The 25,852-nt window shown below is 47.3% G+C and overlaps 2 protein-coding genes across 14 annotated transcripts in view; both read right to left on the reverse strand.

Annotated features, from left to right (window-relative positions):
* acads (acyl-CoA dehydrogenase short chain) overlaps positions 1-25,852 on the reverse strand; it is a 276,335-nt gene that overhangs the window by 125,955 nt on the left and 124,528 nt on the right. The gene's annotated exons all lie outside the window — the stretch shown is intronic.
* Positions 1,343-25,852, reverse strand: part of mctp1b (multiple C2 domains, transmembrane 1b) — a 109,201-nt gene continuing 84,691 nt past the window's right edge. For 6 of the 13 annotated variants that reach the window (XM_064309522.1, XM_064309526.1, XM_064309524.1 and 3 more), the window contains 6 exons: positions 21,762-21,818; positions 16,718-16,822; positions 9,993-10,102; positions 9,176-9,285; positions 8,446-8,543; positions 1,343-2,908 (listed from right to left, as the gene is read on the reverse strand). In XM_064309522.1, coding sequence (XP_064165592.1) covers positions 2,837-2,908; positions 8,446-8,543; positions 9,176-9,285; positions 9,993-10,102; positions 16,718-16,822; positions 21,762-21,818 — 552 coding nt within the window. In that variant the 3' untranslated portion in view covers positions 1,343-2,836. The remainder of the gene's footprint in view (positions 2,909-8,445; positions 8,544-9,175; positions 9,286-9,992; positions 10,103-16,717; positions 16,823-21,761; positions 21,819-25,852) is intronic. The other 7 variants (XM_064309528.1, XM_064309530.1, XM_064309533.1 and 4 more) reach the window with 3 other exon arrangements.

The raw sequence follows: 25,852 nt of genomic DNA on the forward strand, positions 1-25,852 counted from the left end.
ATATGTAGAGTGTGATCATACGTGCTGATTTGACATCAACATTGGAGGGACAAAAATACAAACTGTTGGTATACATTTGGAATGTTACATGTTTTTACAGTTACAAGCGTATAGCGACATGGATCACAGATGGTATTATTTGATCTTAAACAGGTGCACATTAAGTGCTTTGCACATAAATAAATTGCACATAAAAACATGTTCCACTGAACATTGCCCCAGTATGATTACTGAAGATTTGTCACCCTTTTCCCCCCTTACTTGGCACCAATAACTGTGATCCTTATATGCATTGGAAATATATTGATGAAATACTGTTGCAACTGATGTGAGAAAATGATGAATGTCATATTTCATAGGTATTCATTTCTTTTTCAGCAATGTATTCTCTGAAACCCATGAAAATAACTCCCACTAATTATTCAAATTAAATTCAATTTGTGCCACATTAAAATTAAATTAGGACCTATGAAAATGATATGGGCAGGCAAAAAACGAAACTGTAAATCAGCTGCGTTTTCTTTGTGTTCATGTTGCGGGTCAACAAGGTATGCTGTGTAGCGGCTGTTCTGTTGACGTTTACGGTGTTCTGACTGGCATATGTGATAGCACTGTGATGTGCTTATGAATGTATAGTGTGTTTATGAATTTTTACTGCTCTGCGACACTATAAATCAAAAGCATATAATGTTACACTACAAATGTGTATGCTTATGAATTTGTTATATAATTTATGAATGTATAGTGCTATGTGACATGTTTATGCATTTCTAGTGTGAAATGTTTATGAATTCATAGTACTCTGTGATTCAGTGCTCTGTGATATGTTCATGAGACTACAGTGTTCTATAATAAGTTAATAAATTTATATTACTCGGTGATATGTTTATGAATTTAAAGTGTGTTACAATGTTCATGAAATCATAGCATTCTGATTTGGTGCTCTGTGATGTTTACCATCCTATAATGTTCTGTAATATGTTTATAAATTTGTAGTACCCCGCAATGTTTATGAATTCATAGTGCTCTGTGATTTGTATCATTAAGTAGAAGGAAATTAGTGGACAGTTTTCTGACGGGGCCTTGGTGGGCAGGGACCTCCCTCACTGGGACCAAATGGGAACCTGGACCACAGAAACAAAGAGTTAAATGAATAACCTTTGGTCAATGTTTCACTGGAAACCTCCAGTATCCAACTGGGAGAGCGCACACTTTCTTAACTGTAGCTCTCCAATGCATGCCAATCACCTGTATATACACATTCTATTATTAACACCCATCCTCAAATAAATGCAATAAATACATAATAAATCACATGCAATTCACAAATAAACATCAGAGATTATATAAAAAAGAGATTTAATCTTCCCCCCCCCCCCCCACAAAATCAGTTGACACACATGTGCATATATTGTCATAATCTCATATCATAGTATCATATGTACTTAATATGGATATTGTTCCTTCACTCCCCAGTAGCCCAACTCACATGCCTTTACAGTCATCTGCCAGAGATCGAACGCATGCTGATGATAGACTGGCAGTGCTTTTGATCCACACTGTGGTTGAACCACAAATACACAGCCACGGATTCTCAGAGCCCCAGAGAAATGAACATACATTTCTATAGGATCATGAACAAATAACCTTCATTTACAAGCTTATAAAATACAGTAATGAATTATGTACATAATTGGAAACAGAAAACATAAAGGAGGATCAACAGAAAACAAAGAGATCAAAAACAGATGCTTTTTTCTCTTCATGTATCCTTGACATACATTATGAGTACGGCTTCCTTCCAGTGTTTCATTAACAACTCTCACATTGCTTTGCTTGCAAACACATCACGTACATTATTTGTAAAAAAAAAAAGAGAAAGAAAAAACAAGACAATTTGGATGCAATACGACACACACTATACCTGTCAAATATGTACTAAAATAATACACATTTATTATACATACAGTGCAGTACACACATTAAGATTCAGAAATGTCCCTTCGAGAAGAATACAAAACAAAAAGGAACAGGGTAAAAGTCCTTGATTATGTGTTTTCTTAGGGGTGCTGGAGGGGGGCAGTGGGTGGAATTTGAATAAACATTCCGGGCCTACACTCTTTGTGAAGGTAAACAGATGTTTGCAGGAAGCCTCAGGGATCTCCGACAGACAGTTTTGTGACCTCGTGCACGGACAGGTGACATAGAGCACCAACACGGGTGACCTCCGGAGAAATACCTGAAGTTTTAAATGAGAGCTCAAATGTGGAGGCTGGGTGGGGTGTGGGGGGGGTCAGGGCTAATGGAGATCACAGTTGCCCTGGTGACCACCGGCACAGCCCCCAGGGAGTCCACGGATAGAGAACATTTTAATAAATGAATTCCTTTGGCTTCCATAGCCTTGTTTCAATGCATGTGTGTGTTTGTGCATACGTGCCTATGTGTCTGACTTAGCATGTAGGTGTGTGAGTGTTTGTGTGTGTGTGTGTGTGTGTCTGTGTATACGTGAGTGTGTACAGTATGTGTGTGTGGTGGCAATGTTTGATAAATAGTGAAAACCCCGTCTCTCTATATACAAATCAGGACAAAGTCACAGAGTAAATTACACTTACTCCAAGACTCAGTCGCCATGTTGGTCCCATTGTTCTCCTCAAAACAATAAAAATAAACAGAAAATAAACAAAAAGTAATAATTACGAGCCCTCATTATTTACAATGTTAATGATATTTACAAAGAGTGTGTGCATTTTAACAACAAAAAAAAAAGACTTCAGAGGGAAGAAAGTAAGACAGAACTGAGCAGATCCGGATCAGGAGAAGTGGGGGGGGGGGGCGACTACCCAGGGTTATTTTTCTTTCTTTTATTGGGGCTGGAACCAGGATCCAGTTTCAGCTCTTGGTACTGCACCTGTTAAAACACAAAGACGCCCGGAGGGCCCACTGGTCAGGTGAGGGAAGCAGAGGACGCTGGGATAGCATGGGAATGGGCCATCTCTCCCTGCAGCTGTTTTTCGGGAGTGCAGCTGCGACGGGGTTTAGACAAACAACAGCTCCGCACGGGTGCATGGGAAAGACCGCAGGACGCTTGAGCTTGCACGGCATCATGGGACAGGAGTCGGGGCCAGAGCCGACGCCGCGTACAGCACGTCTGCCTCTCCCGGACCCGACCAAGCTCCCGGTAGCCATGACCCAGTTAGCACAATATTGGCCTTGGATCAGGTTTATCAGCAGGCTAGCACGAGCTCTGCTCGGCAGCAACGAGAACCAGCACTGACCACCAGCACAGGCTCAACGAAGCCGTCCAAGCTGAGCAATAGTACCGCTTTGTCTTTGGTAAGAAACGAGCGGCTAATTGTTGGGATTTACTAATGCGCCATCCAAAATATCAAGAGCATTTTTGTTGGCACGATTTAGACGGTCAGGGGGGATCTCGATGGAGTCAGGAGCGAAGGCAGCAATCATACAGGTGGATTCTAGGAGGGTTGGCTGCAGAGAGCGTGAAGCTGTTCTGGGGTCAGCCAGACAACATCATGTGAGAGGATCGCAGAACGCATTTTAGGTCAGGGGCGCACAACAGGGACATATCCGTTTCAGGATTTCTGTGCCAACTTCTGCTCTTAATTATTTAATTAACTCAATCATACTGTATCTTGATCTGATATTTGTATAAGCACCAGCTACAGCTGCAGACTGCAAGTTCATCCCAAATATTTCACTACGCTCAAGGACAGGAGTGAACCAGCATAGTTTATAAAATGGTCAGAAAACTAAGGTAGCTAAGGTAGTTGGTTGGAACAAAAACCAGCAGGCAGACGAGTCCTCCTGGACTGCAGTTGCACACCCTGTTTCAGACATGAATATACAACCAGCATAGCAATATATGGTACCATGTGATTGTTAGAAGGCGATGCTGCTATTGTTTGACTAATTGAGAAGTACTGGTCTGCTGCCAACTGCCTTATGGTAAAAATCATGTCTTTGAGAAAGAAGTGTTGTGTTTTGTGAACAGGGCATGAAGATCTCAAAACGCGACAGCGAGGAAGAAGTGGAGCTGAAATTCCAGAGTGGAAGGCACCCTACGGTTCCTCCTTTTTTATAGTCTCTTTATTCAGAACTTTTTAAATGATTTTATTCATCCATCATTGTGAATTCGAGAGGGGCGATGGGTTTTTCTTGTTCGGTTAAACAAAAAAACCACTGAGAAGTACAGTATACAAACGTGAGGAGACGAAAGCAGTACTCATGAAATACCTCCTTTGTAGCAAAACGTGCATCGTTGTGCCTTACCAACAACACCGTCTTGCACGCTCTGGGTTCCAGGCAAGCTAAGACTCTGAAGACCTCAACTCAATTTGAGTAGACACAACTCCACTTTTACATTCCACGTTCCTTACAACAAAGTTCTTAACTGTCAGCAAGTCATAAATTAATCCACATACTATACCGGAGGACAAAAGTGGAGCCGGCTGAAACGATCCCAGATATATTTTTTAAAAATTTCAAGCACAACATAGCAAGGCCTCTGTGCAAGAATCAGCCGAGCACAGCTCAAAAGAGCGAGCGAGCGAGCGAGCGATCGGAACCGCAGGCGATGACAATGTTTTCCTTTTTGCGCCGGTTTTTATAGTCCTGCCAACCCAAACAGACACTGGAGCAGGAACACAGTGGAAATTTTATATAGGGCCATCTGTGCACACAAACTGAACGTGCAGATGTACTGGCTTTTATTATCTGAATTAGGAGGACAATAGCAGACTATGCATAATTACACTGGGTCAAAATTCAGTCTCCCCCTTCCCCAACCCCCACCCCACCCCCTGACAAGAACTCCATTTCAATTCCAGGCCTGACTTATTTTGTCGAGGTGGGGCTATAGTTACAGCACGGGCCCCCGTGACCAGAAAGCATATACAGAATATTAGCAATAATGCTTTAGCACAGTGGGATACAATGGACCAATATGCTAATATCAGGTAGGAGTGCAGGACTAAGGTCAAGAATTGTAAGATCATTTTTCTTCACAGACTTCTTACTTGCAGCTCTTTTTCATAAACTTTAAAAAGCTCATAACTAAACTTGTAAAAGAAATAATTCTTCTGAAGGCAATATGCTACTTCTTTTCACAGAAGACAGGAGACCGTGAAACCATTTCAAAAGTGACAGAGGTCACATATTGTCACGGGTTAGTAAGACTGCTATATCAGTCTATCAAACTACATCAGACTGTCTACACAATCTATTGAATTCCCTACCCACTTTGATTCCCCAGATAACAATATCTTGAAAACCTGAGCAAAATTGCATATTAACCAAAGAGTAGCGATAGTTTCCTTAAACTCTAAACATTTTGGGTAGTCGCAGACACTGAGGAAGCCATTAAGGGTCAAAGAAGCCAGAGGGGTCACCTGTGTGGAAAGTCCATTTTGCTCAGCTTCATGTCACCTCAGCACTCAGTGTTATCAATGGAATGTTGACCTGGTTCTGCCCAGTTCTGACTGAGCTGAGCCAAGCGGCAGACTTCAACAGGAAACAGCTACAGCACGGCGACACACGTGTACCCTGCCTGCAGGTAGGACGTGACCTTTAAAGAACAAGCTCAATTCCATCTACTGTGCCAGACCTCGTGGCTGTTTTAACTTTATTTAATCCCTAAAACACTTTTCTTTAATGTTCCAGCCTGCAACTCTGGTGTCGGCAACGACAGCTTTCCTCCGCGTCTTTAGCAGCATTAAACAATGACATGACCTTTTCCGTTCTCGCCTTCTCTACGACTTCACACAGTAAGTACCCTGTTTCCAGTCCGACCTGGTAACCTTTGTATACATCGCTGGTTATTAGCCACTTGTGCTCTCTAAAATCCTCTCATTTGCATTCAGCGCGGCACAGTCGCCCGTGTTTATTACCCATGAAACAACCTTTAATCTTATCAGACTTGCTGACTTGTCAACAGTTTTGCACATTTTCGTAAAGGTCGGCTTCGTGAAATCACTGGGTGTTTTCGACCGAAGGTGAAAAGCAGGTGCTGAATGAAGCTTGTTTCGTGAAGCTGGCACTGGGCTCTTTGTCAGTGAAGCTCGGTAAAAGCTGGTTATGGCAGGTCAGCAGCTCGACTCCAGTCTCCCGGATTTTCTGGAGATCAATGTTTTTCATTTGCACATAGAATAACAGGTCACCACATTAAAATCGTTGGCAGTATAAGTCCTGACTCATTACTGTATTCATGGACACAATAAACAGGATGCTGTCTCAAGCACTGAAATAGCAAGACTGATGCAGACTGATGTGAAAACAATAAAACCATGTGAAAAATAATGGAGATGACGAGCATTCCAAATAATGAGATTCAGTGAGTAAACTTCATTGAGAAATTTCGGAGAAAAATTTACAGTACTTCCTTTTACTGTACTGTGTGGAAACTTGTTCAATTTGTTTCCTACTTGCCAGCTCTTTCAGCTTTCCTTTACTGGCATATACACTATTAACTTTCATGCAAGTACAGGTGATAAAAAATAAATGTGGTGGCCGATTCATAACAGAATAAGGCAGAATGATGAGAACGTGAATTTACCACTGTTTTAGACACAAGTGCATGAATGATAGTGAAAGGTCACAGCAGCTGATGTGGTAATGGCTGTAAAACATCTCCTAATGATCTGTGAAGAGGGCACCTAGCCCCCCCGCACCCCCACCCTGACAGGAGGATGGCGTCTGGGGGCAGCACGGGCCGGCACGCTACTGGAAATAGCGGCTCGTTTGTCTCCGGCGAAGCTCACCCAGGGCTACGCGGCACAAAGGACGCCGCCGCCCGGCTCGTCCCTCAAAAGAGCTCCTGTGTCAGGAGTCCTTCCCGCCCGCGACGGGCCTCGTTACCCCTAAACGACGGCTCAGGAAGGCGGGCGGAGGTTACCGCCAGCGGGTCCGCGCGCCCCGGCTCGTACCGACGCGCTAGCAGCTAGCGGCGCTTACGGAGCGACCCGCCGCACCTGCGACAGCAAGGTGCCCTGGGACCCAGTGCCAATTATCTGTGTGGAGCAGGCCGGGTCTGACGCACTCATAAGGGCCTTCCACAGCCTCCCTACCTGCCGGCTCCACAGCATCTACCCCAGCGGACAGGGTCACCTTGCGTTCGTCTGGGCAGACCACTCTCTGCTATAATGTAGATGCTTGAGAGAGAGGGAGAGAGAGATGGAGACAGAGACAGATGGAGGGAGATGCAGAGGGAGAGAGGAGAGAGAGAGAAGGAGAGAAGAGAGAGGAGAGAGAGGAGAGAGAGGAATGGAGAAGAGAGAGAGGAGGGAGAGGGAGAGAGAGGAGAGAGAGAGAGAGAGGAGAGGAGAGGGAGAGGAGGAGAGAGAGAGAGAGAGAGGAGAGAGAGAGAGAGAGGAGAGGAAGGAGAGAGGAGAGGGAGCAGAGAGAGAGAGAGAGAGGAGAGGAGGAGGCGAGGGGAGGGATAGGGAGAAGATAAGCGAGAGAGATGGAGACAGAGAGGGAGAGAGGGAGAGAGGGTAGGAGGAGAGGCTGCTGTGGGGCGGCGATTACGCCTGTAAGACAAAGCGCCGCCGTCAGCCGCTGATCAAAGGGGAGCGGGGGCCAGGGTTTACGGGGCGCAGAGCGCCGTCCCCCGATTCACACGCCTCGCACGGGCGGGGTCCGGCAGGAAGCAGGAGGTCACGCTCGCTTTCATTCTACAGGGCCCAATAACCGGAGCGCACCGGACCTGAACCCTCACGGGCTTTTATCTGCTTCTACACGTCACGCATGTTTCCCACAGCAGTCTGCCGCTAAAGGTGCGCGTCCCGCCATTATGTGCCTGTGCGCCCGGCGGTGTGTACTGGCGGTGTGTACTGGCGGTATGTACTAGCGGTGTGTACTGGCGGTGTGTACTGGCGGTATGTACTGGCGGTGTGTACTGGTGGTGTGTACTGGCGGTATGTACTGGCGGTCTGTACTGCGGTGTGTACTGGCGGTGTGTACTGGCGGTGTGTACTGGCGGTATGTACTGGCGGTGTGTACTGGCGGTGTGTACTGGCGGTGTGTACCGGCGGTATGTACCGGCAGTGTGTACTGGCGGTGTGTACTGGCGGTGTGTACCGGCGGTATGTACTGGCAGTGTGTACTGGCGGTATGTACTGGTGGTGTGTACTGGCGGTATGTACTGGCAGTGTGTACTGGCGGTATGTACTGGCGGTGTGTGACTGGCGGTGTGTACTGGCGGTGTGTACTGGCGGTGTGTACTGGCGGTATGTACTGGCAGTGTGTACTGGCGGTATGTACTGGTGGTGTGTGCTGGCGGTGTGTACTGGCGGTGTGTACTGGCGGTGTGTACTGGCGGTGTGTACTGGCAGTGTGTACTGGCGGTATGTACTGGCGGTGTGTACTGGCAGTGTGTACTGGCGGTGTGTACTGGTGGTGTGTACTGGCAGTGTGTACTGGCGGTGCGCCTACCACTTGCACATCCGACGGAACCCGGGAGAGGAAGTCCAGCAGCTCGTTGTTGTCGATGATGTACGGGTCACGCAGTTTCTTTGTGAACTTATGCACACCTGACGGGGAAAATAAGATAAAGGTACAATGAGCAGTGTGCACACTACACACACGAACACAAGTAAACGTACACACACTACATTGCAAAATTGTACCAACCTGTACCCCAACAATGTAAGAGTAGACAGTAATTCTCAATTCAAATTAAGTTAGCTTTCAAAAAAAAACTTTAAAGTGATTGAATGGTAATGTACAGGTAATAAACATCCTGAAAATGAATTAATTGTTGAGCAAAACATTTTTCGAAAAATACTTGGAATAGTCAAATTGCAACCACTGCAAGTGCACACTGTTTTATGCATAAAATGACATGCAACCTGTATCATGGTTTGGGTCTGTGGGTTTTGGAATGTAGTCAGAAGTAATGAGATAAAGTCAACAGGAGGTGGAAAGTCCAGGGGTCAGAAAGTAAAAATCCTGCCGTGTGTTTTTTCCACCCATGAACTCAGCCAGCTCATTTCACTAATTAGTTCTAACTCCTGGTTGAAGAATTGTGCCAATGAGAAAATCCAGTCGATTGGAAATACTGGGGAAAACTTTAACTTTCTGGACCAGGAATCTCCACCTCTGAGTGTGAAATACGTATGCAGTGTGTCTGTGGAGGAAGACAGGAGGCAGCCCCTGCACTCACCCCAGGCCAACACAATGTATCTGAGGGGAACGAAGTATATGACCAGAGTGCCCACGAACAGCGCCGTGATGGCCAGCCAGCTCAAGAAAGGCACGGTCCAGTTGAACGTGCTGTACAGACAGACGGGCGGACAGAAAAACAGGGAAGAATCAGAGAAGACATGCCATATTTGCTGAGAGAGAGAGATATAACAGGTAATGCGGTTCAAAAACACGAGTAACACCACCTTCTGAAGCCCAAGAGTGCATTCAGTTCCCTGAGCTGATGCCCTATAGCCAGCCTACAGCGGCCCACTGGCGGCCTGCCGTCGGTACAGCTGTGGCATTTTGCAAATCGGCACTACGGCGGACCGGTGAGGTGATCGATCTAACGCACCGGTGAGGCAAAGCAGTCAGACCGAGGATCAGCTCTTCAGAGCAGAAAAAATACCCGGTGGATGGCCCTGCCAATAACATGGTAGTCTATGGTAGTGGCGATCAGCAAAACGTTGACTGGACCAGCAGCTACTGCAGATGGCAGGCTCCTGCTTTCTGTACCTTTGTTACTGGCTTTTGATAGAGAAGCCGCTATTCAAAGCCAGCAGCATGCCTACTGCATATAATATACTCATACCAGTACAAATGCACTCAGAATCCCAAGTGGATTCAGAAATTCAGGCCACAGGCACAGGAAATGTTCTGTGCCTGTTCATATAAATGTGCTTCTACACACTCGTGTACATTTTGTATGTTTCATATTCAATATCTAAATGTTCTCATATCCCAGCCGCTGTAAGCTGATTGATAAAGGTGGGGTTGTGGAAGATGGCATCACGCACTTCTTTATCCTCTCTCCATAGGAGGCCACTTCGTCCAGCGCGCTCTGCACACTGATGCACACGTCCTGGATGGCGTACAGCTTGTTCATGAAGCCCTTCCTCTCCGAGTCCTGCAAGGTCCATAGCAGTCAAAAACAGGCTCAAAGTTTTGCTACTGTAACAACGACAGTTACAACAGGTACGGTGTGTTGGGTAGCAGATTGGCAAACCTCACATTCACACCTACCACCACATTGGACAAGTGTACATAAGCGCACGTGCATAGTTCATATGTGTGTCCCCACAAGTATACATGCACACACATAGACACCACTACACACACACACACTCTGATGTCTGGACAATTTCCCACAAAATGGGCTCCCTGTACCTGGCCACCTAATAACCCTATACATCTGATTGGCTACACAATCCCTTGTATTGTATTTCTTTCCCCTTCCTTGTATTTTGATTCGCCAGGTCCTCACTGCAAAAAAAGAGTTCTCAGTTGACCTATGTGGTTAAATAAAGGTATAATAGAACAATATAAACACACACAGGGCATTGCGAACATTAAAATGGTAAATTGAGCTACCATCTCAAATTGTCAAATTTAATCAACACGATTATTGGAAGCAAATGTATCAGTTTCATTCTTTCATAACCACCAGACTTGTCCTCCTCATCATCATTATCATCTCCATCACTAAAATAAAGGTTATTCATTTGCCTACTGATGCTGTAGTTAAAACAAAGTCAATGACTGGCAAAGTCAATGCTACAAGTCAATGTTCTCATTAGAATGCAAATACCCCTTCTGCTGCCCAAACTTTTGACAAAGAACTGTTTCTCTCTCCCTCCATTATGCTTTCCTCTTGAATCAGATATTTGAAAGAATGAATCTCACAGTTGCCAAAAAAAGAAGAAAAAAAAACACCTCATGTACTCCCTCAGCCCTGACACTGTGCAAAACAAACAGATGTAATTAGACGGTGTCCCTGGGATATTTTCCCTTTCATAATACTGCATGCTTTATTTCTTTTCATAAGCCCATCTGTTTCATATTATCGATTAAAAGAAAATACGCATCCGTACATTCTGTCGTGCTGAGCTTGGAGGACGGGAGCGGCAGAGGAAGGGTCGGCGGAGAGAGGAAAAAGAATGAGAACAGGGAAAGCAGAGGCGGAGGCCAGGGGTCAGGGGTCATAGGTGAAGGGTCACCAGAATATAAACCGTTGCCACATGCCCCCTGGAAATCTGCGCCTGATTTTTATTTCCTGTGTTCTGAAGTCAGTCTCAGAGACGGGGGGGGGTCACAAAAACACAGGAGATGGGGGCAAGTTTAATTTTACCTCTCTCCATTCCTGAGCGTGCAAAAGCACACCTCTCTCACGGACGTCCAATGGGATTCCAGCAAAATTGATAATGGCTGTTGAAATTCTGCTAATGCGAGAGGCCAGCTGACTCTTTCCTTCAATGAGAGATTTTATTTAACAATGGATAAAGCGCACGAAGGCCTCTGTACAGAATGTCATTTGCTGAAGGTTTAGTTTGGGCTGGGATGCCTATAACAATTGCATTGCTCTGCACAAATAAAGATATTTGTGTTTTTCCTTGAAAGGCATCATTGCACTACCTCCTGCCCCTGAGTCTTTTGATTTCATATTAGCAGCATCGTGCAGAAGGCTAGTTACAAGCAGCCAACCGATTGGCTGAGAAAGTCATGTGACAGCTGAGCAGCTCCACTGTGGATCACCGGTCTGTTCACTTTATTAGCCTTTTACAGAAATAAGACGCGTCACTCATGCTCGCCAATTCATCTTTTGCATTATATGGTAAATATAATGCGATTTAGATTCTCGCATTAGATGTTAAGTCTAATGCGAGGATCTAAATCAGAGATTCCAAGTCACTGTGGCAATTAAAGACACGGTAGCACTAATTGCAAAGAGCAAAGCATTCAACCCTCAGCTCTCTCACCATGCTCCAGTATAACTAACCTAAACTGTGCAGTCTGTAAGTATCGAGACGATGACACAATTTTTGTTGTTTTGGCTCTGTACTCCCCCTCAAGTCCTACATGGTTCACCCGACATGGATGCAAATATCCGCAAATTAAAGCTGACAGTCTACACTTTAACAATATCCATTGTTTCATTTTAAATCAAATGTGCTGGAGTACAGAGCCGAAACAACAAAAATTGTATCACTGTTAAAATACTTATGAACCCCCCCTCCCCCCCAACTGATGTAAGCATTGAGAGTGTGGAAGACGCAACATAAAAGCAGTGTTGATTTATTTATATTTTTGTCCACATGAAGGCAGCAGTATAAGGGCTTATTGTATTGTATTGTATTATTAAATGAATGTAAAGAAAAACATGCTATTGCCTACTGCCTGCCATGGTCAGCGAGCAGTCAGCAGATCACGCGGGAGTCCGCTGCAGAGCATCGCTCGTCACGAGCTGGCATTCGAGCGCCGGTCACGTACGAAACGGCAGAGCGCGGGACGATCGACGAGAACGCCGCGGAGACGCGCGGGACGGTCCGCGTGCTTACTGGCTGCCGGAGGATCATGTGCTTATCGGTGGCCATGGACTCGCAGCAGGGGAGATTCAGTCACCTCCCCCCCCACCCGAAAGTTGTTTTTGCACCAACATCTCTGTTTCCAACCACGCGTTGACACCCAACCCTAAACCTGCCCGGTCGTCTCTGTTCAGCGATGAGGAAACGCGCCGCGTTGGAAACCGTGTCCGGTGCGCCTGGCTCAGGCGCGGGTCTGCCCTCGAATGGAGCGTCTTCATCTCCTCTGCTGCTAATTAAGCTTCGCCCACGCACAGCAGGACTCTCCTTCAAACGCGTGTACGTTTCCTTCTCTTTCATCCCACGGTACGGGGAGTATTGTATACTGGGGAATGATTCTCGAAGGCCTCAGCATGGGGCTTGTGGAAAGATGATATATTTTGCACCTCTGTTTCATTTAAATTCTTCTGCACCACAAAAATACAGCAAATGAAAAACATTAGAATAATGTCAATGAAATAAAATATTAATTCCACGATTCACAAAATAACCAAATGTCATACCGCCATGCTAAAGTTATGGACTTGTTTATCAGCCGTTTCCAAGACAATTAAATACATCAGCTAACAAGCAATGAAAATCTATCATTTTTCTTTTTGAATGATTAAAGTTAGTAAACTGATACAGAAAATATCATCCATCATACGGTAGGACCACACAGCGGTACTCAGGAGATCCCTGACATCTACGGCACACGTGTTCAGCAAAGCAACATTGAACATGAACTGATCACTGAAAGCCGTTTAGACTAAAGTTAGCTCACCTCACCTGGTTACTTGGGTTTGAATTTGTTGATGATTATAAGGCGAACACAGAAACCTGTGGTTCTCCAGGACTGGCCATGACTTACCACTAGAAATACCTCATCTGGAAAACACTTGAAATTAGTATCTGTGGGAGTCCCATAGTAAGGGCAGAAAGCTGGTGTGTTCTATTCACAAGAGAAGGAGCAAGCGCTGAGAATGGAAGGGCACTGCATCACTCATGCTGCCCCACAATGCACTGCAGCAGGCAATAAAATACCGGGTAAAAACTGCAGCCCTGAGTGAGCTGGGTGCGCAGATGAATCTTACAGTCTGCGGGGCCAGGAGCAGCAGGCAGTCAAAGACAGGCCGGAGGAGAGGGACTTGACACGGCCTTACTGACGTAAGCATCAAACAGACCACAGGAAGTGGATTTTAAGCCGCAAAGCACAAAAAATGCTTCGCGTCGAGGCTAAAAAAAAGGGGTTCCACATGTGCAGACTGTCAGGAGGCTCTCTTTCCGAGGGACAGATGTGGACCTCCCTGCCAAAGGCGTCCTCTGGCCCAGACGCAAGCTTCCCAGACGAAGGGAGCAGAGCTCCCGATCCGTCCGAACCGTGGGTAGCTGACCCGAGCGCGCCTCGGTCGCCCCGCCGCTAACCGCTCCCCTAGAGTTCGCAGGCTTCCCTCGCCACATTAAGGGTCGTATCAAAGAAGCCCATCTACGGGGAAACAAAAACACTCAGCGCGACCCTCGAGGAAACCGTCATAACCTCCGGCCAGCTGTACATATCACGCCACTTGGCCCCGCACCAGCGTCGCATAAAAGAAAGCTTCTTTTTGTTGTTGTTGTTGCTCCTTTGAAGCTTCGTTTAAATAAATGATTTAGTTAGGGAGGAATCTGTGGGAGAACGTGGGGAATACATACTTCTTCCCTTTTCCTTCCTTTTAAAGACCTCATGCGTGTCTTTTTAACTGGGCATGACGTGCTGTACTCAGTAAACTGTTTTTCACACACAAAGGGCTTTCTTGAGGTGGGCCGGAGAAGAGAGTTTAGCCAAGGGTACAAAATGCTGAGTGTAAGATGAACTCTGACAGAGCTCATTTCATTGTGATGGAGCAAATTCGACCCCCTCTTGGACTTATATAAACTCAGATGGAGAAGCATTAACACGTTACAAATGTAGCCAGGAGGAATTTTACTGTACAAAAATGATCTGACAATAGCAAAGAGCGAGAACCGTCGAGGTCAGTCCAGGTCAGTCGAGTTCAGTGCGGTCCCAGATTTTTCACGGTGCAAGTGAGAGCGATAAAGGCGAACAAAAAGTTTCGGATGTTTCATCCTCGGAACGGCCTTCGCTGGGCCTGAGGGGCCCCAGAGTGCGCTGGTCCGAGGATAAATGTCCGCAATAACGGACGAAAATAGCCTAGCCGGTGTATTTCCAGCGTGACCCGCCCTCCCCTCGACGGCCTCCCGAAAGCAACCTTGGCATGCCCCCGTCCTCTCCTAACGGGCCCACGGGGTACCAGCATGCGCACCCCGCTCCGTTATCGCTCTCTACCTTCTCTCAAGGTCACTCCAAGCCCCGCCTCCCCCACCCCCCTACTACCCCCCCTCCAGCCGTCATCTCCCATTGTGACCTCATCACCATGAGACACTGCCGGTTTCCCCTCGCTCCCCTTCGCCTGCCCCCCCACCCCCTACCCCCCAGGGCCCCCTGGTGCCACTCTGATGAATGAGGGCCAATTATTTTTATCCTTCCCTGTCCCGGATTTCCACCCGCCCTCTCCATCTCCCAAAAACAAGAGCGTCAGAACAACCCCGGCGTTGTTCTGAGTCCTACTTTGTTACCAAGTGTCAAAAGGTGATGGCAGACAAACTGTGAGTTTGACTAACTGGTGTGCGGATACTTCTGGAGTAATGACATGCTTCACCATCGGCAACATCAAAGACATTTCCTAACACTGGTAACTAATCAATAAATAATGTGATTAGAACATATGACTTCACAAAACAAGAGTGCTAACTCAATTTCTCTTTCACAAAGACACTTCTAGCATTCATATTCAGTTTTAAAGCACTGTGTCCTTACCTTTAATAGTCATCATAGAATAATGATCAAAATGAAACTAATATGAATAGCAGTGAAATGCTCTGAGGCAGAGATACTCAAATCTGGTCTCAAGGCCAATAGTACTGCTGGTTTTAATTTCCCCCCTCTAATCAGAACTGATATAAACCTGGGACAGTAGGTGAGTTAAATCTTTGGCCAATTTGTGGCATTAACCAACCAATTAACTATTGAAAACCAGCAGTACTACTGGTCTTGAGGCCCAGATTCGAGTATCCCTGCTCTAAGGTTTCAAAGACACCATTGTGAAGAGTGGCTTGTTGCCTTGGGAATGCATCATTATCATGGATGTATGGCTCTGTTACTGAAACTGAACACAGAACTCTCCTGCAATGCTTCAGTCAGGGAACAGAAGAATAGACCATTATATCAGTGGGATGAATCCATGAACTGGTGGTAATTCGTCACATTACCACCAACCTTTCAACACTCGTGTGTGGGTACTGACAATGGGGGAGTATTAAAAAAAAACCATGGGAAAGAGTCCAGCCAGGGGTCCAAAAGCTTCAGTGAACCCTGTTGACTTCTGAGTCAAAACCACCAATAAAGAAGGAACTCATTTAGATGAGGTTGGAGGCTCCGGATCCAGAATCTCAATGGGAACCGCAGAAGTAAGCAGGGACACAGAGGGACCCATTGTTCTGCTCCGAACCGCAGCCACAAACTCACCGGCAAAGCATCCCGGCAGAGAATGTACAGAATGCCGAAAAAGCCTTCCCAGACTTCCTGCACACTGTCTGTCAGCCGGTGATGTTCTGTCTCCACTATTCCTTCCGGGACAAAACCAAAAGGGAACAGTGGGCCCAAACACTAAGGGCCACTTGAGGACACTGGGGTAAGAGGGACCTTGCCTATTCTACTGGTCGTGGGGTCCTACATCAATCACAGGGGATGAGGGGGAGGTCTCTCGTCAACACCGGTTGTATTGTCCAACATCTAGAGCACTATTGGGGGGGGGGGGGTGTGACTATCATGAATGACCCTGCTATGACCTTCAGCAGGGGGTCCCCAAGAGCTTATCCAAGAGCAGCCAGTGTTCCAGACCAGTGCTAAGACACCTGACTTAGCTGGAGTCATTTCCATATCAGTTAAGTCAATTCAAATGAACTGAATAGCAATGTGTTCACTGAAAAAATCATAGAACCTTATGGGGATTTTTTTATTTTTGAGAATTTCAATGCACTGTCTGAACTGATTGAGTCAACTTAAAATGGATCCTAACTTGGTTTTGAAGATAAGTCTGGGGACCCTAGATCTAGAGCGACCTAGGGAGGCTATCTAGACTTACCACCATGCTATTCATCCAGTCCAAATTCCAGGAGGCCAAAAGCTCCTCCTCCATGATATTGTTGGTGGGCAGAACAGGTTCCTCTGATGGGTCAGTCCCTGGAACCTTTTGGACCAAAATAAATTCATTTTTCTTTTTCTTCAAGTCAGGGGCTAACGGTGAGTGCTGTCACAAAGCCAGTTAGAAATCTGTTTTAAAGATTCACTTCCTGCATGACCTGTTATAAGGTGGAGTCATTTTGAGCGTCTAACTACTACAGTACAATCAGCATCACTGAGTCTTATTCTAGCACTCGCCCATGCCACTAACAAGCACACACGGTACATCATTATGCCATAAGCTCTCCAGTAATTAACCTTCTGTCCAAAATCTAATTCTGAGGGGTAAACTTCATCGCTAACGTAACACTAGAAACAGGTTTTGTTTTCAGCTCATGTTTTAATGAGCATGCCAACTGTTCAGTGTCAAAGCTTTGCGCGTTCTTTCTCGCAGTGTGTTTTATCCTGTTAGCTAAACAGGTTTAAAATCTTAAAAAGAACTGGTATCAAGGACATGGAGAAAGAGAAGTGGATCTGGTGGCACATCTGCATTACCCTGCTGGGAACCAGCACACGGCTGATATGAATAGCTGACGCATTCCAGTACAGAGAAGCATAAACACGCACTTCATTACCATCCAACTTCACTGAAGTGGTTCTCAACCGTCGGCTAACAAACCTACCAAAGCCGCACACTTAACAATAAGCACTTACAAGTGTGAGCTAATGAGGGGAGCACCATTGCTTCTTGTATGTGCATCGTATCAGAGGTTTGTCCCAGGGCAGAGTTTATGCCACTGCAGTGTCCGATGGGGCACATGGTCTGCAGCTCTCACTGAAGACAGTCACCTCCTTCTGTCTGAATGCCCTGTTCCTCTTTGGTCAGGTTCACAATTGATTGTGATTTGGTCAAACTGGTACAAAATCTGCCACCAATACTACCAACGGCCTAGCATGCTACATATAGCGCCGTTCCTTCTGAGAAAAATTCAGCTGTAGTCTGCTGGCAGTTTGTAATTTATGATTATAACATAAGGACCATGTCACCTATTTAGTCTTACTTCATAGGATATTTTTCTCTGGAGGAAATTATTTTGCAGGGGAAGGCTGAAAAGCATATACTGCAATAAAAGTGTTGTTATTCTGCCCAGGACGTCAGAATATCAATGATGACAACTGAAAAAAATACGATGACAAAATAGGACACGGTTTATATTGGTAGATGGACCGCAGATTTTTGGGGATGTTTTCTTCGCGTGAAAGAGACTTCTGAAACAGGAGACGGTCCATCTGTGTGCACCGCCAGCAGTCACCAGTCACCAGACGGCAAGGAAAAACAGAGTAGCGTCTGGGGGAAACAGACAACAAGGCTGTCATCGTGTCTTCACTGATCGGGGGATTGGGGGAGGGGGGGAGGGGGGGGGGGGGTACTGTAACAGCTAATCCCTGGGCTTCTAATGCATGGCTGCGGGTTTGATTTCTAAGCGCGGCACTGATGCTGTGACCTTAAGTAAAAATCCTGCAATAGGCAATAAGTAAGCTACAGTATGCAGGTAATCCCAGCGAAAAGCATTTCATACAATAATAATAATGATAATAAGACTTCCTTGCTCATTTCCTTCTCTCCAAACACATGTCACTAGGATGACTGCACACACTGTATGTGAGGGGACGTCTCATGGTCCAATCACAAACACGACAGACAGGCACAGCCCAAGGGACAGCTATCAACAGCAGGCTAACGACAGGCTGCGTACTGGGGGACTGGGCCCCAGGGTACCCCCAGAGACCAGCCTGGTACCTCCATGCACCAACTAATACCGCTACAGTACAGTGGTCTTCACTGAGCATGGGCACAAGAGGATGGCATTCACCAAAGGGACCTGGCACCTTTATGAAAACTCTTTAGCAAAACAAAACTATTGAGAAAATGACAGTGACCATTTGCACCTTTTAGATTTTACAGTTTATTCCTTCAATTTTTATCACTTATCCTGTAAAGAAGACCTTACTGTAGGTACTGTTTTCTGTTACACCTTGCATTCACATATTGCTTTTTTTAACTGGTTAAAAGATTCACTGAGGGTGTATGCACAGTTACCATAGATATGTGAATTTTTAAAAATAAACATACACCTGCTGCAACTGTCACAAGTATATTGAATCAAAACTACATAATAATATTATTGCTTTTATCTGAGGGTAAAAAAAGTCCTTATAATCTCTGCATATTCTTCCACAGGTTATATTTTTCTCCCCTCCACAGTGGGAAATGGCCAGTTCTGCTCAGAGATAATGACAGCCATTAAAGCTCAGACGCTGTTTCGGAATTAAAACAACGCGCGCGATGCAGTGGAGACCCGGCTCCACTCGATTAGTCCTGCATGACATGGCGCTAGAGCTACTACGAGGCCTAGCCTGCGAAGAGCAGCGGAGGGAGGAGGAGGAGGAGGAGGAGGAGGAGGCGGTGGAGGAGGCGGTGGAGTAGGAGGGGGGAGGCGGAGCCGGTGGAGGCAAATGCCCGAGCCCAGCGTGAGTTATGGCCGTCGCCTTGCCTCCAGGTGGCCGGCTGGATTTAACGGCAGAGCCGTCCCCATCAATTAGCCAGCGCCCTGACGGAGGGCAAGTGACTGATGCCCACCCCGGCCCCGGAGAAAAGACACTTTGCGCGATTGCCCCGGCGATCCGCTAAGTGGAAACACATGCAGGGGTTTTGGGCCGGGGCCTGCCCAATGGAGAACAGGTGTCTCAGTTCAGCGCCATTTAATCCCCCCCATTTAGCCCCAGGACCAAAGGTTACCCTGCTAATAGCTGCCCCGCAGCAGACAGGGGAACGCCCGAGCACCAGCCTCGGCCAAACATCTGGGACGCATTGCGCGTACTCACAGCGTGTGCTTCAGATGCAATTAAAATGACGGCCTGGTGCATTTATTGATTCCCCCCCCCCCCCCCCCCCCCCACTTACTTCTTTTATCTTAGGAATGGGATCCCCCGACCTCACTGTAATATTTCACTGGGGGAGCCCACAGACAAGGCCTCGGTCGTCGGCGGCGATTTGAGGAACGCATTTGTCTGGCTTTAAAAGTCATTTGCTTTCATTACAGCATTCACCGAGCCTCTTAATCAGGAGAGGAGAAGAGAGAGAGAGAGAAAGCGGGAGGGAGAGAGAGACGAGCAGCTCAAATGAAACCATAAATGGTTGAGTGTCGTGTGAGACAGAGCGTATGAATTGCGCTTGTTAAATTGCAGATCTGTGTGGTCTCCCTGTGGTCCACAGTGACCTGGGTCAGTGAGGCCTCATATCGCACCGAACACTAGCGGTGGCAACAGCTCACCGTATTTTCCATTTTAAAGTCAGTCAGCAATGCAAGTAATTTAATTATTCCACCGCTTTCTTTCTAAGAAAAGAAAAAATCAGGGACAGAATATAGAGGAAACCCTTTTGTACAGTTATTGTCTTTACCACAAAAGTCTGGGTAAAGCAGTCTGCACACAACTGTTAGTGATAGAGATAAAAAAAGGTTGGTGCCTGACATAATGCGCTTAGCTAGAGTTCACACACAAACTGCACAGACTATCTGGCCCTCTGATCCAGCGGCTCTGATCCAGACAGCTGCTTGCTATGAATTCCAAGTGCTGAAAATGGCAGGTCAAGAGGCAGGGCCTGAAAGATGTAGGGCATCCAGTGCTTCGGTCCTTAGACTGTTAGACAGGCCGAGGGAGTCCAGTCTGTTTGTTCTTTTATCGGGGATGTAGGGAGACCAGCCCACACAGATCCTACACAGGCCTGAATTTACTATGGGTGCCTGATTCCATCTCCATTATTTCCCATAATGCAGTGCTGCTGAGCAGAGTGCTGAATTACGTGTGGAGACACATTTGTTATGAAGTGACAAATGCATGAATTACATGAAAATTCATGAAAAGTGTAATTTAAATAAAGTTATTGTAGTTAAAGTTATATGAGGTAGACATTGATTTAAATGACTACAATCACCATTATGCAGAGGTCAGGCAATTTTCCCGGTGTACCCATGTGTTTGCCTGGCTTTACTGTAAACAGGAGAGATGAAATGCTTCTGGAGTCGTCTGGATGAAATGTAAGGAAACACTTGGTTTCAGGACAAGGAAGAATTAGTCTTAGGGCAGATATGAAAACTACAAAAGGAGATGAAGGTGTGTAACAGTGTGCCACTCTGTTCTACCTCAGCTCGCAAAGAGAAACACATCTTTGTCTTCTAAGCCGATATAAGCATTTACACGTGTATTTCAAAGACCGAAAGAATATTACATTAACAACCGCCACCGCAAACCTGGGGCTATTTAGTCATTTATTTGTTTCCTTTGTGTTTTATAGCAAAGAGAATTGCCGTTTTTTCGCTCACAGAGAGGCCCCAACACGTGGCTGAGCTGTCGAGCACGTTCCTTAACTAACAGAAGTAACAGAGTGCCCATGCTGCAGTCTTTCTGAAAGGCTATCAGGTGGAGAGACAGGAGGAAATTATTTTCTTTCCTGGAGGGAAGCAAAAAAAAATGACCCTAACAAGAAAGAGGATTTATAGTTTCTTTCACAATGCTCCTCACCACAAACTGCTGGGAAGATTAACAGTTGGTTTTGTAGGGGGCTGCCGTGGGGGGAGGGGGAAGGGGGGCAAGGTGAGGGAGGGGAAGGGGGATGCTCATCTGTCTTTTTCTGTGAAATAGTGCGGGCTTTGTGCGATACAACCCCCACCAACAACAAAAAAAAAAACAACATTTATATAGCTTCATCAGTAAAAAGGACTCTTCAAGGCTCATTAAAGAGTAGAAATTGATTGAATGGCCCCCTCATCCCCCTCCACCAGCCCCTCCCTCCCATTAAAAAAAGATGGTTTTTTGACCGGGGATCGGAAAGTGTGGGACGAGTCAGCGTTTCTGAAGAACTCCGCAACTGGTCCCAGGTGAGCTCTACAGAGCCTCGCCCTCAGGATGGAGGCCTCGGCCAGACGCGCGGCGGGGATAATTACCTTGTCATCTTTATCATCCTCATCATCCTCGTCCTGCAGCAGGTCTTCCAGCGCCTGCTGCCAGGCAAACAGAGATGAGAGAGAGAGAGAGACAGAGAGGTGGGGGGAGAGGGGGAGAGGGGGAGGGAGACAGAGGTGCAGGGAGAGGGGGAGAGAGACAGAGAGAAGGAGAGTCATTTACTTTGATAAGATTTTTTTCTAAAGCGCCATTGTCAATCAAGCTGAAAATGACCGAGAGAGCCTGACACAGACACTCTGTGAGCTGTGCTGGGTAATGCAGTACCGCTGCTGCCTCCAGCTCTATACTGAGTGCCATAACTCTTTCTTTACTCTCCTGTAAAAATGTCTTCGTTTCTATCAAAACAATATTTTGGACTGGCTCACACCTACACTGATGCACACACTGACTTTTGTAGTTAAAGCAGAAAAAACGTTTTTTTTTTTGTTTCCTCTAATAACTAGTATTCTCTGTCAGACTGGCCACATCTGTCTCAATGCAAGTTACCTCATGTTAACTTCCCCCACGGGTCACAGTTCATAGGTCATGGGTTAAAAAACCCCAAAACACTGTGGTAACTCATTTAAAATTTCTCACGTTAACAACGTCATTAGCCTGTCAGCAATCTCCACTACGGACCCTTCAACCAATAAAGAACGAGCGTTTGAACATCCGTACAAAGCTCACCTTCTAACAATAGCGCACTTGAGCACACAAAGCCGTTTGCTGGATAGATGCGCCCTGTTTGTTCAGGGGGCTTTATCATGGTGATGGAGACGGCACTGGGATCACAAGCACGCACTGATCGTTTGCCCAGCCTGTACTGTCATTTCAATAGCAGCTTATGAGGATCAGCGGTCTCGGGAAAGGGGCTTGTTTTAACCTGGATGAAAGCGGGTCTCTTCAGTCACACTGAACCCGCAGGGATGGAGGTTGGAGAGAGAGACGGAGAGAGAGAGAGAGAGAGAGAGAGAGAGAGAGAGAGAGAGAGAGAGAGAGATAGAGAGAGCACTGGACAGTCAGGAGACGTGCAGAGAGACGGGATCAAGGTCACAAGGGCATTCACACCACCTGAGAACACCTCAGGTCACGTCCACTGCCATGGGCACGCCAAAGCGATGAGGTCACATGACCTTCGGCACCAAACGAAGGCCACGAAGCCCGAGCCGATACACGCTGCACATTCACTTCTGTTCAGAATGAGCTTTTTCTGTAACCCTGCCACGAATCTGGAAAATCTTTACTTAGCAAACAAAAGCTTTTTTTCCCTCTTTTTTTGTGTGTGTGTGTATGGGGGAGGTAGTGCAGCTGGCGTAAGCCTCTTATGTAAATGCAGATTTCTTGCGGAGCAGAGAGAGTTCAGGGGCAGTGTCGTGCCACGCGCGCCCGGAGCGAGCGCCAGCTCACTCCTCGCCGTGGAAACCGTCAGAAGCGCGGAGAGGTCCGGTCTAAGGCTAACTGGAGCGCCGCGGCGCAGCAGGGACCGCTATGTGGCAGCTCCCCCCGAGGAGACAGGTCGGCACAGGACGCGCACTGCCACTCCAAATGAAAAAGAAAAAGAAAAGCAAAAGAAAGCAGGGGGGAAAAAAAGAGAAACGGCATTTTTCTGCCTGAATATTTCCTACTTGTATTTAGGACACAACAGGCTAACGCTCTGAACAGTCCTTATACCCACCAAGATGCTCCCATGATGCTTTTCACAAAAGGTACGTTTCACTAGAGGTGCAGTGGCTGTCCTCTGATTGGTGATTTCTATGCAGCTCAATGTAGTCATCCAATCAGTGGCCTCACACTGATTGTGTAAAACCTTGTGTGCTGAAATGGAAATGCAATTCAAAAATACTGCCATAAATTAAATGCGATTATTGAACTTTGGTTTGGGGGCCACAATAGTAATTTCTCTGTTTTGTTCACTGAAAAAAAGTGTATTCTAAAATTAGACTGGACACTGAGATATGTGTTCTATGAGAAAGTGAGACTTCAAATGGACTGAATGTTAATTATACACCCCCCCCCCTCCCCATCTTGCCCTTTAAGGTTGAATGGAGCCATAAATTCCTCATAACTGGCTTTAATTGCACCCTCTGCACTGAAAAAGACACCATTAGTCGTCTACTGTATGAGAGTAGATGCTCTGTACCAGCACAGCAGCGCATCGGACCCAGACAGCGGCTGGCCAAGGGCAGCTCTGAGGCCTAGCGGCACGTCTTTCCTACCAACCCAGCCAGAGAGCGACCGCATTGGCGCGTCTATCTGCCCCAGGGGGCACTGGGTACAGCAGAGCAGCACCCCTACCCCACTCTCCGGGAACCATGGAGCTCTCACAAAATACATGCAAGCAGCCATGTTAAAAAATAACCCTCAATGTTTAACTGCGCAAAACCCAGATTCTAGGTTCTTGAATATGGAGGTGACACACAGCAGGTTCTCCAGCTTCACAGATGGTCCATAGCTTCAGGGAGCCGGTTCCATAGCTTCATAGAGCCAGTTCCATAGCTTCAGGGAGCCGGTTCCATAGCTTCACAGAGCCGGTTCCATAGCTTCACAGAGCCGGTTCCATAGCTTCACAGAGCCAGTTCCATAACTTCATAGAGCCGGTTCCATAGCTTCACAGAGCCGGCTCCATAGCTTCATAGAGCCGGTTCCATAGCTTCACAGAGCCAGTTCCATAACTTCATAGAGCCGGTTCCATAGCTTCACAGAGCCAGTTCCATAGCTTCACAGAGCCGGTTCCATAGCTTCACAGAGCCGGTTCCATAGCTTCACAGAGCCGGTTCCATAGCTTCACAGAGCCGGTTCCATAGCTTCACAGAGCCGGTTCCATAGCTTCACAGAGCCGGTTCCATAGCTTCACAGAGCCGGTTCCACAGCTTCACAGAGCCGGTTCCATAGCTTCACAGAGCCGGTTCCACAGCAGCACAGAGCCGGTTCCACAGCTTCACAGAGCCGGTTCCATAGCTTCACAGAGCCGGCTCCATAGCTTCACAGAGCCGGTTCCACAGCTTCACAGAGCCGGCTCCATAGCTTCACAGAGCCGGTTCCACAGCTTCACAGAGCCGGTTCCATAGCAGCACAGAGCCGGTTCCACAGCAGCACAGAGCAGGCTCCAGGTTTCAGAGGAAAAATGAGAGTTGAGGGCCTTGATGAAAGCAGGGTGAAGTTTAGGCTCCTCACCCCAAAAGACCTTTCATTGGCGCACACTGTGTATGAGAGAACAATGGAGACAGACAGAACAGACGCAGGCTTTTCCTGAAAAGCTCTGGATAGGAGGGGGCGGTCCCCCGGGACTGGGGCTTTCCGCCGGCCCGACCGCACGGCGAGGAGCGCGGCGCTGTCAGAAAGGAGCTCTCCGCACGGCGCTCCGGGGGGGGGGGGGGGCGCGGACGGAAGGGGGCCGGGGCACGGAGGCCCGGCGCACCGGATCAGACTTCGCGGCATCCCAGGGACCCGCCGCCCCGCTGAAGAGCAAGAACGCGAAACCGCTTCCCGCCACAAGCCCCGCCGCACAATGGAGGCGTCTCTGAGAGCGAGCAGAGAGACGGCCCTGCCATTGGAGGAGGGGCGGGGGCAACGTAATGCAATTTACGTCCTCCGCCATCCCCATGTGTGCACATGCTAATATCGGGATGTTTTACAGACCAGACGAACAGCCTGGGGGATTGAGAAGAATTTTGCTCCTCTCTCTCTCTCTCTCACTCACTCACTCTCTCTAAAGAGAAAACGGTTGGGGGCTGGCATTGCCTCAGGGCACTGGAGCTCGTGTCGGTGTGGAAGGGCTTTGCACACGACCGTGCGGGAGCGCGACCCGAGCTCACTCCCCGCTGGCCAGCGGCAGACCGTGAGGTGGGGGGGGACACCGTTCCTGCTCGGAGTCACAGTCTGCGCCTTCTCTTTGGGTACTTCTGAGTTCTCACTCTCAGCCGCTCGGAGAGGAAGCCACTCCTGCGCATATCTGATCCAAACCCTGCAAGTTCACGCTCTTCGAACGTGCCAGTCCCACAAGCGTGCTTCACACCAGGCTGCAGCCCTGCATCGATTCCACCCAGCAAAGAGCACGCTCTGTGCCTGTCGTTATTTATCTGCGGACCTGTTA

Source organism: Anguilla rostrata, chromosome 14 (assembly GCF_018555375.3).
Source record: "Anguilla rostrata isolate EN2019 chromosome 14, ASM1855537v3, whole genome shotgun sequence".
Lineage (NCBI taxonomy): Eukaryota > Metazoa > Chordata > Actinopteri > Anguilliformes > Anguillidae > Anguilla > Anguilla rostrata.